The following is a 16,688-nucleotide window of genomic DNA, read 5'->3' as shown; positions in this document are numbered from 1 at the left end:
TTGTGAAGAAGGCTTCAGGGCGCCCAAGAAAGTCCAGCAAGCGCCAGGACCGTCTCCTAAAGTTGATTCAGCTGCGGGATCGGAGCACCACCAGTACAGAGTTTGCTCAGGAATGGCAGCAGGCAGGTGTGAGTGCATCTGCACGCACAGTGAGGCGAAGACTTTTGGAGGATGGCCTGGTGTCAAGAAGGGCAGCAAAGAAGCCACTTCTCTCCAGGAAAAACATCAGGGACACATTGATATTCTGCAAAAGGTACAGGGATTGGACTGCTGAGGACTGGGGTAAAGTCATTTTCTCTGATGAATCCCCTTTCCGATTGTTTGGGGCATCTGGAAAAAAGCTTGTCCGGAGAAGACAAGGTGAGCACTACCATCAGTCCTGTGTCATGCCAACAGTAAAGCATCCTGAGACCATTCATGTGTGGGTTTGCATCTCAGCCAAGAGAGTGGGCTTACTCACAATTTTGCCTAAGAACACAGCCATGAATAAAGAATGGTACCAACACAACCTCCGAGAGCAACTTCTCCCAACCATCCAGGAACAGTTTGGTGACGAACAATGCCTTTTCCAGCATGATGGAGCACCTTGCCATAATGCAAAAGTGATAACTAAGTGGCTCGGGGAACAAAACATCGATATTTTGGGTCCGTGGCCAGGAAACTCCCCAGACCCATGTATATAGCCTTGTTGTTTCTACAATTTATCTTCTTAAAATGTGATTTTAAACCTAACCAAAACTTTAGCCCTAATCTCAACCACACTGCTTAATTTATGCCTAAAGGCCAAAAATATAATTTTGGTTTTCATTCATTTTTAGGATATAATTTTGACTTTGTGGCTGTGCTATCTAGTGGAAACAGAGTAAAACCTCTCGTTTTATTTTTCTCGCTTGTCCTCTTCCTGTTTGGGGGCCTTCTTTTATTTACGTCATTGTTGTGCGACTACTGGCATTAAGCTAGCGAAAACGTTAGCTAAATGGTCGAAAATACTACCTTCTATTGGTAAATAATATATTATAAACATAACTTTATTTGCCATATGAGCGGCGTTATCCATCTTTGTAGAAAGGTGTTGATAGGTTTGCATTTGGTAGAAAACTGTGACGTGCAGCTAGCTACCTTGCTGGGCTATAGCTAACGTTAGCAAACTAGCATTCAGTGAAACTTAAAAGGTTAAACGTTTCCTCAGTTTTTACCAGTTGGTGTTTCTGATGTATTCGATCTCTAATAATTGCCTGTTAGTTAAATAACTATTAAATAGTTGGTTTACGAGCACGTGCGCGACAAAGCTGCACTCCACCTTTGCAAATCTAACAAATCGATCACTCATTGGTTCTTATTATTGGACGTTGCACAAAGAAAGTGTTTATTATTAGTCCAGGTATTGTTGCAGAATGAGTTAGGCAATGACCAGTGGTGGAAAAAGTACCCAATTGTCATACGTGAGTAAAAGTAAAGACACGTAATAGAAAATGACAAGTAAAAGTTTAAGTCACCCAGTAAAATAGTACTAGAGTGAAAGTCAAAGTATTTGGTTTTAAATATACTTAAGTATCAAAAGTAAATGTAATTACTGAAATATACTTAAGTATCAAAAGTATTAATAAAATTCCTTATATTAAGCAAACCAGGTGGCACAATTTTCTTGTTTTCAAAAAATTAAATTAAGCATTTGTGTTTAGTAAGTCTGCCAGATAAGAGGCAGTAGGGATGACCAGGGTTGTTCTCTTGTGAATTTGACCATTTTATGTCCCGCTAAGCATTCAGAATGTAAGAAGTACTTTTGGGTGTCAGGGAAAATGTATGAAGGAAAAAGTATTTTCTTTTGGAATGTAGTGAAGTAAAAGTTGTCAAAAATGTAAATAGTAAAGTACGTATACCCCCCAAAACTACTTAAGTATTTTTACTTAATTTTTACTTACTTTTTTACTTTTCACCACTGACAATGATGCTGATGGTTTCCCCTTGTATCTTCTCATGGTTGGGCTCTAGGCTGTGAGTGACACTGCCAGGGAGGAATGAGGATACGGCTGCAGGGCTCAGGCCATGCCGCCGGCCTCCTCACCGAGCTCAATCACTGCCGTCTCTCCCGCCTCTTCTGTGATGTCATCCTTCAGGTGGGGAGCCGCTTCTTCACAGTGCACCGTGCGGTGCTCGCCTGCGCTGGGACACACTTCCGCAGCCTGTTCTCAGGTAGGGGGAAACAGATCGGAACCTCTGGAGCCGGAGCTACAACAACGTACTCTCTGGACTTTGTGTCCCCGGCCAACTTTGAGAAGGTGCTGACGTTCATCTACACCGGAGAGATCTTCACAGACCTGATAGATGTAGGGGTGCTGTATGAGCTGGCAGAGAGGCTGGGGGTGAGAGAGCTGGTGAGAGCCTGTCACACTACCTTCCCTGACCTGCAGCAGCTGGGCTCAGGGTCTGCAGACTGTGTGGCGGATGGAGACCTGGACCCTGACATGGTTGCTGCTGCAGCTGGGTCATCAATGTGCTCGTCGTCTGCAGCATCTTGTTCCTCTCTGTCGTCATCTGCTGGTCCCTCAGCTGCTCCTACCCCGGCGGCAGCACCATCACCTCTCCCTCTCCCCCAGGGCAGCAGGGTGGCCAGGCTGGGCCGGGGTGGTGGACACACAGCCACTCTGTGCCTGCCTCTCAAAGCAGAGGATGAGCAGTCTCACCTGGGCTATGGACAGATGGGCTATGGACAGATGGCCGAAGACAAACAGCTACAGCTGGCTGGAGATCAGCAGAGTTCAGTAGGTAGTCTCTCCACTGTAGCTGTTGGGGCCACCCCAGGACTTCTCCTTCCCTTGCAGCTGAAGACTGAGGAGGGCGTGGAGGTGGTGATGGGAGACAGGGTTGGTAACAGTGAGGAGGAACAGATGGTAGCTAGTGGGAGTAGAGCTGGTTCTCCAACTCCATGTGTGTCTGACGCCTGCTCCTTCCCTGACTCGTCAGCCCAGCTGGGAAGGGTGGTCTGTGGGGTGGAGGCTCCCTGTGCCCCCTCCTCCTTTGGAGACCCCCTGGACAGTCTGCAGTTGGGGGGGGTGGGTGGGCTTAGCTCTGGCCACAAAGGGGTCATCTTCGAAGGGGAGGAGAATGAAGAAGATAATGAGGAAAAGAGAGAACAGCTGCAGGGAGATGAAGGGACTGACGGAGGAGGGGACCAGTGGAGACCCCTGGCTGAAGATGTCATTGAGCTGAGCGATGACGAGAATTACATGGAGGAGGAAGAAGATGAGGAGGACGATGAAGATGACTTTGTGTGTGTGGAGAATGGAGTAGTGGTTAGCAGAGAGGGAGTGAAGCCTGGCCAGATGTCGGGTATGGTGGCGTGTAAAGCCTGTGGGATGGAACTGTTAACAGAGTCTGCTGCCCTGAGGGCCCACGCGGAGACCCACCTCACTGAGACAGGGACCTGCAGAGTGTGTGGGGCATCTTTCCCCGGGGACCGCGGGGCCAGCATCACCCACGCCCTGTCCCATGTGGTGTTCTCCTGTGACATGTGTCATCTCCAGTTCTGCAGCCAGGCCAAGCTGGTACGCCACAGACGCCAGGCGGCTGCTCAGTACACCCTCCCCAGTCAGCTCCACAACGCCACCCAGGGGCACAATGGGGAGCTGCAGTGTGCCGTCTGTAAGAAAACCCTCACCAAGGATTTCCCGGTTAGTGTGGTTTGATTTGCTTAATTTTTCCTGGGTGATTTGGCATGTGTTTTGGCTAATGCAAAATATAGAGACTGACATAGCTCAAACAAATTCACTGAACTCAAGAGTACACCTATTGCATTGTATTGGCTAAGACACTTGAAGACGTGTGTTATCCCTCCTTGTATTGTTGACATATCGTATTGTCTCTCCTGCAACCAGGTCATCAGGGATCACCTGCTGAGTCACGTGTCTATCCAGTCACTGAGCTGTGGTGTGTGCCTGTTACCCCAGCCCTCCCTGTGTGCCCTGCTGTGGCACGCCCTCACCCACCTCTCCCTGCCAGTCTACTCCTGCCCGCTCTGCGCCTGCGGCTTCCTGGATCGCCCTCTGCTGGACAGACACATGGCCCTGCATGCCGAGGAGGCAGAAACTGACAGAGAGGCCATGAGGGCTCATAAAGCAGCCGGGGCAGAGGGAGAGGAGGAGCTGCGTTGCTTCTTATGCCCAGAGACCTTCCGCTCTGGCACAGCCTTCCAGTACCACCTGAGTTTTCACACCAACGAGACCCAGCCCCAGGGGCACGGCCAGGGCAGTCAGGGGTGGACAGGGAAACGTAAGGCTGACCAGCTGGAGTACTCCTGCTCCTCCCCCCTGGAGGCTGGCAGCCTGGGGAAGCTTGGCAACATGGGCTTCGACCTGGGGATGGGCTCCTTCCGCCTCTCAGACAAGCTGCTTCAGGGGGCTGTGGCATCTGGCTTCTCCGCAGGCCTCCTGTCCAATGGGAACTCCTCTAGCATTAGTGGGTCGGCCATGGGCGCCGCCACGCCCCGGGGGAAATGGTACCGCTGTCGCTTCTGCGGCAAACACTTCGCCCACTCTGGCGAGTTCACCTACCACCTGCGCATCCACACTGGGGAGAAGCCGTACCAGTGCAAGGTGTGCCTGAGGTTCTTCCGAGGCCGCTCCACCATGATCTGCCACCTGAAGACCCACGCCGGTGCGCTCATGTACCGCTGCACCGTCTGCGGCCTGTATTTCTCCACGCTCAAGCTGGTGTCCTCCCACATGGAGATCCACAAGGACCACCTGCATACAGACTTCAACATAGAGCAGACCTTCATGTACAATGACCACTCCAAAGAACCCCTCCCCGCCCTGGACACCTGATCAGCTACTCCCACGTCTTTTTTTTGTCTTTGAGCTTGTCTGTCATGCGTCTCTCTCTCTCTGTCTCTGTCTCTCTCTCTGTGGTTGTGGGCCATATCTATAGACTTGTAGAATGCATTTAACTTGTTTTATGTCTGTGTTTGAGATGGTGTTTTGGATGGAAGAGACCTGTTTTGTAGCATAGCGTAAAAGACATCATCTTCTTCCTTGGAAGTAGTTTAGCCACTCGATGGCAGTGTATGCACTGTTGTCTATGGAAGTACTTGTTACTGTTTGCAAGCTGTCTTTTCCTAAATTGCAGTCAAACATTTTCCTAAGTGTACTATTATTCTGCGTTACAAAAAGTGTTGTTTTTCTGTCAGTTAAGCACCATGTTCCATGTATTCATTTATATATGAAACACGTGATGGACCGTCTGTGTCTGTCTGAGTGAAACACCATATTTACCACTGTGCACCAAGCGTTAAAGGCCCAGTGCAGTCAAAAACGTGATTTTTCTGTGTTTTATATATATTTCCACATCATGTGGTTGGAATAATACTGTGAAATTGGGACAATTATGTTTGTGAAAAGACGACCTGAAATTCCAGCCTATTTTAGTGGGATGGAGTTTTTGCCTGCCTGGTGACATCACCAGACGGTAAATTACTTAATAGACCAATAAGAAAAAGTTCCAAACCTCTCTGCCAATTACTGCTACTTTTCAGTGTTCCCCTCAGACAGTCCTAGCAAAGTTATTGCTTGCGAAATTGTTCTTTGCTAAGAAGCTATTTTAGTTTATTTTTGACCATTTTAATTGAAAAGAATCCCAGTGAGTTACTTCATTGTTACCCAGAAATGATTTGATATTGAGATAAAAACGGCTGCATTGGACCATTAAGTGTACCTGACCAGTCATACTGTACTTTGCAACCGATGAATGAGGCCTTACTGTATCAGTTCCCTTGGAAACCATTTAGGTATGTTTTCCTCCAAACATTTGACTTCTTTAGTGATAGACTATTTATAATGCAAACATGATACTGTGGTTCATGTAGACTGTATGTATTAGTGATCAGATGATATGAACAAACAAACAGTGGTTTCCAACTACACAGTGCCATTAAGTCACACAAGCGGTTTCAAATTCACATGAAATCATGTGTGTTGTGCCATGTCTCAGCATTTCAAAAGCACTACATTATGCTCTGTAAACTTGCATACTTTGGATTTGATATTTAAACTTAACTCGTGTTTGTGTTCTATTTGGTGTCTTACCTCATTATGAAATGTTTTATTCTATTAATGCTGTTTTTTAATTGTAATTTGTATGTACTTTTTTTAGTGCAAACTATGAACAGTTTAACAATATCTACACTGAACAAAAATATAAATGCAACATGTAAAGTATTGGTCCCATGAAATAAAAGTTCCCAGAAATGTTCCATACTCACAAAAGCTTATTTCTATCAGATTTTGTGCACAAATTTGTTTACATCCCTGTTGGTGAGCATTTCTCTTTTGCCAAGATCATCTGTCCAACTGACAGGTGTGGCATATCAAGAAGCTGATTAAACAGCATGATCATTACACAGCTGCACCTTGTTGGGGACAATAAAAGGCCACTCTAATATGTGCATTTTTGTCACACAACACAATGCCACAGATGTCTCAAGTTTTGAGGGAGTGTGCAATTGGCATGCTGACTGCAGGAATGTCCAGTAGAGCTGTTGCCATAGAATTTAATGTTCATTTCGCTACCATAAACTGCCTCCAAAATCGTTTTAGAGAATTTGGCAGTATGTCCAATCGGCCTCAGAACCGCAGACTACGTGTAAATACGCCAGCCCAGAATCTCCACATCTGGCTTCTTCCCCTGCGGGATCGTCTGAGACCAGCCACCCGGACAGCTGATGGAACTGTGGGTTTGCACAACCGAAGAATGTCTGCACAAACTGTCAGAAACTGTCTCAGAGAAGCTCATCTGCGTGCTCGTCATCCTCACCAGGGTCTTGACCTGACTGCAGATTGGCGTCATAACCGACTTCAGTGGACAAATGCTCACCTTCGATGGCCATTCTGTTCACGGTGTGAACAGAGTGCCCCATGGTGCCGGTGGGGTTATGATATGTGCAGGCATAAGCTACGGATAACGAACACAATTGCATTTTATCGATGGCATTTTGAATGCACAGAGATACTGTAATGAGATCCTGAGGCCCATTGTCGTGCCATTCATCCGCCGCCATCACCTCATGTTTCAGCATGCTCATTTACATGTCACCCATTGAGCATGTTTGGGATGCTCTGGATCGATGTGTACAACAGCGTGTTCCAGTTCCCGCCAATATCCAGCAACTTCGCACAGCCATTGAAGAGGAGTGGGACAACATTCCACAGGCCACAAACAGCAGCCTGATCAACTCTATGTGAAGAAGATGTGTTGTGCTGCATGAGGCAAACGGTAGTCACACCAGATACTGACTGGTTTTCTGATCCACGGGCCTACCTTTTATTTTAAAGGTATCTATGAACAACAGACGCATGTCTGTATTCCCAGTCATGTGAAATCCATAGATTAGGGTCTAATGAATTTATTTAATTTGATTGATTTCCTTATATGAACTGTTACTCTGTAAAATCTTTGACATTGTTGTATATTGCATTTATATTTGTGTTCAGTGTAGTTTCTAGTTCTGTAAAGAATAAAGTAAACAGAAAAATGTTTTGAGAATCCCATTATCTTGTAACTTTTAGACCTAGGCTTGATTTTTCTTCATTGCATTTAATATGTTATGATCTCCACTGCCACAGAATACTACATTCGTCATCACATTTTAATGATGCAAATGCAGTTATGCACAATTGAAAGCGTTTATCTAGTTCCTGATTCAGGGATAGGTGACCTTTGAAACTGGAACCCTGTTCTGCTCTAGGTAGGCTGCTTCCTCCCATTGTGCCATATGCGGAGTGAAACCTATGTCTTTCCTCCCTCCACTGATCATCATGTCAACATCATTAAACCAATGGAAATTTCCCACCGGACTTCCCAGTGAAAGCAAACACAGGCCAGTATTCAACTAAAAGAATGAGGATTTTGTGTATTTATTACCACACAATAAAAAGTTATTCCATTTGGGGGCAGTTTCCCAGACACAGATTAAGCCCAGTGCTGGACTAAAGAGCAAGCTCAGTGGAGAATCTCCTTTGGGATAGCAGGATACCAACCCATATAGAAATACTATGAGATGTTCATAGTGTTGTCCCTATTGAGCAGTCATCAAAAGGACAAGCTGTTGACTTTTATAATACACAATCATTCTGTTTGAAATACTTTTATTGAATGTAACGGGTGACATCATTCAGCATCCAACACATTTACAAATTCAGTAGCTTTAAAAATATATAGTTAAATACAATCATAACATTTGTTAAATATGGATGTTACTGTGTGGAAATTAAGATGTGTATATAATCAAAATGGTTTAATATTTATCAGTTACAGTTCAACATTTTTACAAGTTTTTTATACTCAGTAGTTATAAGGATCAGTCTTATCTGTGTTGCACAGAGGAAAATGTTTGTTTGCGAGGAAGCATTCCTCTTCACCCTGTGACGTAATGACTGCAATTCTGTCCTCCAGAAGTTCCTAGACATTGGTGCCATAAGTTCCTGTGGGAGTTTAAAGATGGAAAGAAATCTGTAAATGTTTCCTTCCTCTGTTTACAACATTGATGGGCTGAAAAACGGGATGATGAGAAAAATGGGAGACAGATTATGAGAGGGACACTGAGTGTTTGTCAGCCTATAATTTTCATGACTATTACTTAGTGACCAAGGCTACATCCCTATCTCCACACTTCTCCAAAAGTGCGCACTTGCACACTCCCTGTCTTGGATTTAACAATGATGGAAACTCCCTCCAGGCAATGCTTACACTAATCAAATGCTTAAAAATCCATGACAGGGAGTGTGCAAGTGCAACCTTTGGAAGTAGGGTGGACAATCTGGACTCAAGTCATAAACAGCAGAGACTGTTAGGAGGCTTCTTGTCTTGTGCCCTGTCTTTTAGCCTGTGAAAGCAGCACACGCTTCAGTAACAGGTCTGAAGTGATTTTTTTTCTTTCCTCCATTGTCCTTCAGTGATGATGGCTAGTTAAGTCTCAATGTGACACTGTGATGCTTCCTTTTTCTACGAGGCAGCAACGTCAGAATGGCTGGTACTCATGTTGCTAAGCTTGCGTTCCTTCTTCCCTGTGTCTGGTCCTCCTGCTTTGGGTGCAGTTTCTTGGGGATTCAACCCTCCTGGGTCCTCCCTGGGTGTATAGTGGACCACAGCATTGATCAGGTTGTTGCGGAAGCTCTTGCTGAGAAAGTTGTAGAGGACTGGGTTGGCGATGCAATGGAAGAGGGACAGGCACTGGACCACACTGAAGGAGAAGTAGAGCACCTCCACTGTGTTGCAGCTGAACACGTGAGGGTCCAGATCATCCACCATTATCAGGAACATGACCATGTGGTACGGCAGCCAGCAGAGGACAAACACAAGGGAGTACACATGCACCAGCCACACATCCCGTCTTCCCTGCACGTCTGGAGCGGAGCGCACCGCCCGGGCGATCAGCACGTTACAGGTGACGATGACGGAGACCGGGACCAGGAACTGGAAGATGAGGCAGAGGAAGGATATGGAGACGAACCACTCGACGTAGTCTGGCACCATGTAGCAGCCGGGCTCGTCCCACTCCAGCAGGTCCACGTGGAAGTTCTCCAGCAGAGCCAGGAACAGGGAGAAGAGCCAGAGACCACCACAGAGCAGCCAGCGGCGACGCCTGGCCACAGGGAAGCAGGCGGGAGACGAGGGCCTGGACAGGGACAGGTAGCGCTCCAGGGTCATGAAGGCCAGGAAGAAGGAGCTGCTGTAGAAGTTGACTGTGTAGATGAGGTGGGTGACTTTACACAGGAAGCGCCCCCACAGCCACACCTTGTCCATGGTCACCTCCAGCATGTAGAAGGGCATCATCAGAACCACCATCAGGTCCGACAGGCTCACGTTGATGACACAGAACAAGACGCCGTTGGCCGAGTGGCGCCGGCGCCAGTTGACCCACACCACCAGGGTGTTCTCAGCCAACCCCACCATGAACAGCAGCAGGTAGAGCAGGAACAGGGCGATCCGCCGATAGTCCTTATCCAGATTGATGGTGCACTCGTAGACGAACCAGGGCGTGCCATTGAAGAAATTAAACGAGGAGTTGTGGAAGTCGTGTTCGTTCATGGTCTGTTGAATGCAGAGGAAATTGTTAGCTGTGTTAGGAGTTTAGTATTGGGCTAATCAGTTTATATTCAGACGTTACATAACGTAAGCAGTGGAGGACGTGGATTGTTCAAACATGGATTTCTGGCTTGTTTATGAGTTTGCTAATGTAGCCTACAAAGATGAGATGTGAGGAGCATTTCTCGCCATAGAATTGTCATGAATCATTTTTAAATCTACAGTGCCTTCCGAAAGTATTCATACCCCTTGACTTATTAGATATTTTGTCGTGTTACAGCCTTAATTATCACCCATCTACACACAATATCCCATCATGACAAAGTGAAAACATGTTTTTAGATATGTTTGCAAATTCTTTGAAAATGAAATACAGAAATATCTCATTTACATAAGTATTTACACAGCTGTGTCAATACTTTGTAGAATGACCTTTGGCAGTGATTACAGCTGTGAGTCTTTCTGGGTACGTCTCTAAGAGCTCTTCACTCCTGGGTTGTGCAACATCTGACCATTATTCTTTTCAAAATTCTTCAAGCTCTGTCAAATTGGCTGTTGATCACTGCTAGACAACCATTTTCCGGTCTTGCCATAGATTTTCAAGTAGATTCAAGTCAAATCAAATGTTATTGGTCGCACACAGATATTTAGCAGATGTAGCGAAATACTAAAACTTTAAACTCGGTCACTCAGGAGCACTCACTGTCTTCTTGGTAAGAAACTCCAGGGTAGATTTGTCCTTGTGTTTTAGGTTATTGTCCTGCTGAAAGGTGAATTAATTTCCCAGTATCTGGTGGAAGGCAGACTGAACCAGGTTTTCCTCTAGGATTTTGCCTGCGCTTAGCTCCATTTTGTTTATTCTTTATCCCAGTCCTTAACAATCACAACTATACTTGAAAATATGGAGAGTGGTACTCAGTAATACGTTGTATTGGATTTGCCCAAAACCTAACACTTTGTATTCAGGACAAAAAGTTAATTGCTTTGCCACATTTTTTGCAGTATTACTTTAGTGCCTTGTTAAAAACAGGATGCATGTTTTGGAATATTTTAATTCTGTACAAGCTTCCTTCTTTTCACTCTACAGTATCAATCAGGTTAGTATTGTGGAGTAACTACAACGTTGTTGATCCATCCTCAGTTTTCTCCTATCACAGCTATGAAACTCTGCAACTGTTTTAAAGTCACCATTGGCCTCATGATGAAATCCCTGAGTGGTTTCCTTCCTCTCTGGAAACTGAGTTAGGAAGATCGCCTGTGTCTTTGTAGTGAATGGGTGTATTGATACACCATCCAAAGTGTAATTAATAACTTCACCATGCTCAAGGGGATATTCAATGTCTGCTTTTTTATTTTTTTATTTTATCTACCAATAGGTGCACTTCTTGGAAAGGCATTGGAAAACCTCCCTGGTCTTTATGGTTAAAGCTGTGTTTAAACTTCACTGCTCAACTGAGGGACCTTACAGATACTTGTATGTGTGGGGTACAGCGATGAGGTAGTCATAAAAAATTATGTTAAACACTATTACTGCACACAGAGTCCATGCAACTTATTATGTGATTTGTTAAGCACATGTATACTCCTGAATTTATTTAGGCTTGCCATCACAAAGGGGTTAAATACTTGTTGACTCAAGATATTTCAGCTTTTCATTTTTTATTTATTTGTAAAAGATTCCAAAAACATAATTCCACTTTGGCATTATGGGATACTGTGTGTCTCAAATCTAAATATAATCCAACTAAATGTGGATAAAGTAAAGAGGTGAGAATACTTTTTGAAGGCACAGTACCTGAGAAAATATCAGACACTATGGTATGCATATACTAGGTAATTTAATTTAAGCACATTTTGATGTTTTTTTATCTTCTGATTTCCTCTTTAGTAATCATAATAATATAGCAACAAACTGCATGAATAAATTACTTTGTGTATAGTGTAATGAGAGAATGAAATAATAAATATGAATATTCACAAATTACATTTTTCATATATCACTCACAGACTATCAAGTCTAAACTCAAATCATTGCAAATTCTACTAGAGGTGAAGAACAGGAGGAAGCAATACAGTCATACATACAGTATCTTGATGTGCTGCGAAGCGGAGTGCCTGGCAATAGATGATGGGTGGATGGGTGGTGAGGGAAGGTCCCTTTCTTGGTCTGCCTGCTTGGGAAGCTAGCTGTGGCTTGGAGGAGCAAGAAGACCGTACTGGCTCTGGGGTCCTGGAGAATCTGTGCTTAGTTTAGGCAGACTAGATGAAGCCTTTTCCTCCCCTCATTCATCCCCCTGTCCTGTCCCGTCAGAGCCAGAGTTGACAGGACATCCTAAGAAATGGGGTGGAGCTTGGTGGTGCAGAGCAGGGCAGGAAAGCATTGATGGCTGTGGGGCTGCCAGGGGCCAAATACTGGCCTATGTCCCAAATGGCACCCTTTTCCCCCATTTAGTGCAACATATTTTTTTGCCCTGGTCAAGACTAGTGCACTAGATGGGGAGTAGGGTGCCACTGGGGTCAGTGTGACCGTGGCCCAGCGCTAGTACCTGCCAGGCTACCTGCCACCCCAACACGTAACATTAGCATATAACGTTCTGAGAACCATGTGTTTCTTAGAGCTTGGTGAGAGTGTGGTTGTCCCTTTGCACAGGGTTTCCCGATGTCGGTCCTGGTCCACGTTTTGTTTTTTGCCCTAGCACTAGACAGCTGATTCTAATAACCAACTCATCATCAAGCTTTGATTATTGGAATCAGCTGTGTAGTACTAAAGCAAAAACCAAAACGTGCACCCAGGGTGGGCACCAGGACCGACTTTGGGAAACCCTGATTTTTGCATACAACCTTGGTGCAGGATACCCAGCGAGCACATATGTTTCTTAGGTGGGAATTTCAGTACTTCAGCATAACGCTTCCTACAGGTTTCCTCATGGTTCGATTTACAGTCATGTTCTCAGAACATTTAGAAAACATTCAATTCCCAAGTGGCACAGCAGTCTAAGGCACTGCATCACAGTGCTTGAGCCGTCACTACAGCCCCGTGTTCTATCCCAGGCTGTGTCACAGATGGCTATGACCGGCAGACCCATAAGGTGGCGCACAATTGGCCCAGCGTCGTCCAGGTTAGGGGAGGGTTTGGCCGGACGGGATTTCCTTGTTCCATCGCGCACTATCGACTGCTTGTGGCGGGCCGGGAGCCTGCAAGCTGACTTCGGTAGCCAGTTGCACAGTGTTTCCTCCGACACATTGGTCCAGCTGGCTTCTGGGTTAAGCGAGCAGTGTGTCAAGAAGCAGTGCAGCTTGGCAGGGTTGTGATTCAGAGGACACATGGCTCTCGACCTTTGCCTCTCCCGAGTCCGTACGGAAGTTGCAGCGATGAGACAAGACTCTAACTACCAATTATATCACGAAGAACAGAGAAAGGCCCCAAAAATTGTTAAGACTCCAGGCACCCAAGTCATAGACTGTTCTCTCTGCTACCGCACGGCAAGCGGTACTGGAGCACCAAGTCTAGGACCAAAAGGCTCCTTAACAGCTTCTACCCCCAAGCCATAAGACTGCTGAACAATTAATCAAATGACCACCTCCACCCCTTTGTATTTACACTGCTGCTAATCGGTGTTTATTATCTATGCATAGTCACTTTACGCCTACTTACATGTACAAATCACCTTGACTAACCTGTACCCCCGGTTGACTCGGTACCGGTACCCCCTGTATATAGCCTCGTTATTGTTAATTTATTGTGTTACTTTTTATTTTTTATTTTATTTTATTTTGTAAATATTTTCTTAACTCTATTTCTTGAACTGCATTGTTGGTTAAGGGCTTGTAAGTAAGCATTTCACGGTAAGGTCTACACCAGTTGTATTAGGCACATGTGACAAATACAATTTGATTTGAAATTGGGGAGAAAAAGCGGTAAAAGTAGAATTTCTTCCATAGTCCTCCATCTTGTTAAGTGTGTTCAGTAATTTACTAATTGGCCACACCTATTTGGCCAACACACCTGAACACACTTAACAAGATAGAGGATAGAGATTGTTTTGTTGACGCTGAGAACGGAATGTATACAATCACGGATTACAAAGGGAAAACCAGCACGTCGCGGACACTGACGTCTTGCTCCCAGACAAGCAAAACATCTTCTTAAGCTGCTTTGAGGATCAACGTGGCCCGCTCCCAAGGACTGTGGGCTCTCGTTCTCTGTGGCCGACTTGAGTAAGACATTTAAGCGTGTTGACCCTCGCAAGGCTGCCGGCCCAGACGACATCCCTAGCCATGTCCTAAGAGCATGTGCAGACGAGCTGGCTGGAGTGTTTACGGACATATTCAATCTCTCCCTATCCCAGTCTGCTGTCCCCACTTGCATCAAGATGTCCACCATTGTTCCTGTACCAAAGAAAGCAAAGGTAACTGAACTAAATGAACTACACTTCTGTCATCATGAAAGTGCTTTGAGAGGCTAGTTAAGGATCATATCACCTCTACCTTACCTAACACCTTAGACCCACTTCAATTTGCTTACTGCCCCAATAGATCCACAGACGATGCAATTGCCATTGCACTGCATACTGCCCTATCCCGCCTGGACAAGAGGAATACCTATGTAAGTATGCTGTTCATTGACTACAGCTCAGCCTTCAACACCATAGTACCCTCCAAGCTCACCATCATGCTCGGGGCCTTGGGTCTGAACCCCGCCCTGTGAAACTAGGTCCTGAGCTTCCTGACGGGCCTCCCCCAGGTGGTGAAGGTAGGAAACAACACCTCCTCTTCACTGATCCTCAACACAGGGGCCCCACAAAGGTGTGTGCTCAGCCCCCTCCTGTACTCCCTGTTCACCTATGACCACGTGACCACACACGCCTCCAACTCAATCATCAAGTTTGCAGATGACACAACCATCGTAGGCCTGATTACCAACACTGACAAGACAGCCTAGGAGGTGAGGGCCCTGGCGGAGTGGTGCCAAAAAAAAAAAAAAACTGCTTCTATCTCAAGGCCATCAGACTGTTAAATCACTAGCCGGCTAACACCCGGTTACTCAACCTTGCACCTTAGAGGCTGCTACCCTATATACATAGACTTGGAATCACTGGCCACTTAATGGAACACTAGTCACTTTAATCATGTTTACATACTGCTTTACTAATTTCATATGTATAAAATGTATTCTATTTTAGTTAATACAACTCAGACATTGATCGTCCTAATATTTATATATTTCTTAATTCCATTATTTTACTTTTAGATTTCTGTGTATTGTTGTGAATTGTTAGATATTACTGCACTGTTGGAGCCAGGAACACAAGCTTTTCGCTACACCCGCAATAACATCTGCTAAATATGTGTATGTGACCAATAAAATCAGATTTGATTTGATCAGAATGAATTGCCCATGTATTCTAAAATAGAAAGTAAGGGAGCGATGCTCCCTCAGCACTAAACACCTGTACACAGTGTCAACGTTTATGATCACTATGTTTGATAAACAGTTGCAAGATGACATGGCATCATCAACAGAATGAGCCCGTTTGTCAACTATGAAGAAAATTTGCTGGGGTCCAAACACATTAAGGCACTTACATTACACATAAAACAAAAGATTAAACAGTACATCATAACATTATTACACCACTACATATCTACAATATAAAATGTATAATACCACCATACAACAATATTACAATGTACGTGTGTGTAGAGTGAGTGTGCTAGCGCTTGTGTGCTTATGAATGTGTCTGAACCTTTGTGTTACTTCACAGTCCCCGCTGTTCCATAAGGTGTATTTTTACCCGATTCAACTGCTTGCATCAGTTACCTGATGTGGAATAGAGTTCCATGTAGCCATGGCTCTATGTAGTACTGTGCGCCTCCCATACTCTGTTCTGGACTTGGTGATTGTGAAGAGACCTCTGGTGGCATTGTGGGGTATGCATGGGTGTCCGAGCTGTGTGCTAGTAGTTTAAAGCTCAGCTCAGTACATTCAGCATGTCAACACTTCTTACAAAAATAAGTTGTGATGAAGTCAATCTCTATTCCACTTTGAGCCATGAGAGATTGACATGCATATCATTAATATTAGCTCCCCGTGTACTTTCAAGGGTCAGCCGTGCTGCCCTGTTCTGAGCCAATTGTAATTTTCCCAAGTCCCTCTTTGTAGCAACTGACCACACTAGTGAACAGTAGTCCAGGTACGACAAAACGAGGGCCTGTAGGACCTACCTTGTTGATAGTGCTGTTAAGACGGTAGAGCAGAGCTTTATTATGGACAGACTGCTCCCCATCTTAGTTTCTGTTGTATCAATATGTTTTGACCATGACAGTTTACAATCCAGGGTTACTCCAAGCAGTTTAGTCTCCTCAACTTGCTCAAATTCCACATTCATTACAAGATTTAGAGTTGAGGTTTAGTGCATGATTTGTCTGAAATACAATACTTTTAGCTTTTGAAATATTTAAGACTAACTTATTCCTTGCCACCCATTCTGAAACTACCTGCAGCTCTTTAAGTGTTGCAGTGATTTCACTCGCTGTAGTAGCTGACGTGTATAGTGTTGAGTCATCCGCACACTGGCTTTACACAAAGTCACATGTCGTTAGTAAAGATT

General features: G+C 45.0%; 2 protein-coding genes across 3 annotated transcripts; one reads left to right on the top strand and one right to left on the bottom strand.

Moving 5' to 3' along the window:
• The first annotated feature begins 907 nt into the window (after window positions 1–907).
• On the top strand, window positions 908–6,247 carry LOC139542273 (zinc finger and BTB domain-containing protein 39-like). 2 transcript variants are annotated; one of them, XM_071347502.1, is made up of 3 exons: window positions 908–1,002; window positions 1,993–3,671; window positions 3,876–6,247. In XM_071347502.1, the coding sequence occupies exons 2-3, from the start codon at window positions 2,019–2,021 to the stop codon at window positions 4,821–4,823; spliced, it is 2,601 nt and encodes an 866-aa protein (XP_071203603.1). In that variant the 5' UTR covers window positions 908–1,002; window positions 1,993–2,018; the 3' UTR covers window positions 4,824–6,247. The 2 variants fall into 2 exon arrangements, with proteins under 2 accessions (XP_071203603.1, XP_071203604.1); XM_071347503.1 differs by lacking the exon at window positions 908–1,002 and adding an exon at window positions 1,018–1,442.
• A 1,874-nt stretch (window positions 6,248–8,121) lies between these two features.
• On the bottom strand, window positions 8,122–12,338 carry gpr182 (G protein-coupled receptor 182). Its single transcript, XM_071347501.1, has 2 exons — window positions 12,163–12,338; window positions 8,122–10,083 (listed from the first exon to the last, which is right to left on the bottom strand). Exon 2 carries the CDS (start codon window positions 10,078–10,080, stop codon window positions 8,995–8,997), a length of 1,086 nt encoding a protein of 361 aa, XP_071203602.1. The 5' UTR covers window positions 10,081–10,083; window positions 12,163–12,338; the 3' UTR covers window positions 8,122–8,994.
• Window positions 12,339–16,688: the final 4,350 nt, after the last annotated feature.

The sequence above is a fragment of the Salvelinus alpinus genome, chromosome 17 (assembly GCF_045679555.1).
Source record: "Salvelinus alpinus chromosome 17, SLU_Salpinus.1, whole genome shotgun sequence".
In the NCBI taxonomy this organism is placed as follows: Eukaryota; Metazoa; Chordata; class Actinopteri; order Salmoniformes; family Salmonidae; genus Salvelinus; species Salvelinus alpinus.
The sequence above is the reverse complement of the archived record's forward strand: the minus strand, read 5'-3'. Positions and strand labels throughout refer to the sequence as shown.

What these genes read in the sequence shown, in the direction of transcription:
- LOC139542273 (XM_071347502.1), top strand. Translation starts at nt 2,019, where the DNA reads ATGAGGATACGGCTGCAGGGCTCAGGCCATGCCGCCGGCCTCCTCACC. An exon ending in CCCTCACCAAGGATTTCCCG is followed by an intron (nt 3,672 to 3,875) that starts GTTAGTGTGGTT and finishes TCCTGCAACCAG; the next exon opens with GTCATCAGGGATCACCTGCT.
- gpr182 (XM_071347501.1), bottom strand. Translation starts at nt 10,080, where the DNA reads ATGAACGAACACGACTTCCACAACTCCTCGTTTAATTTCTTCAATGGC.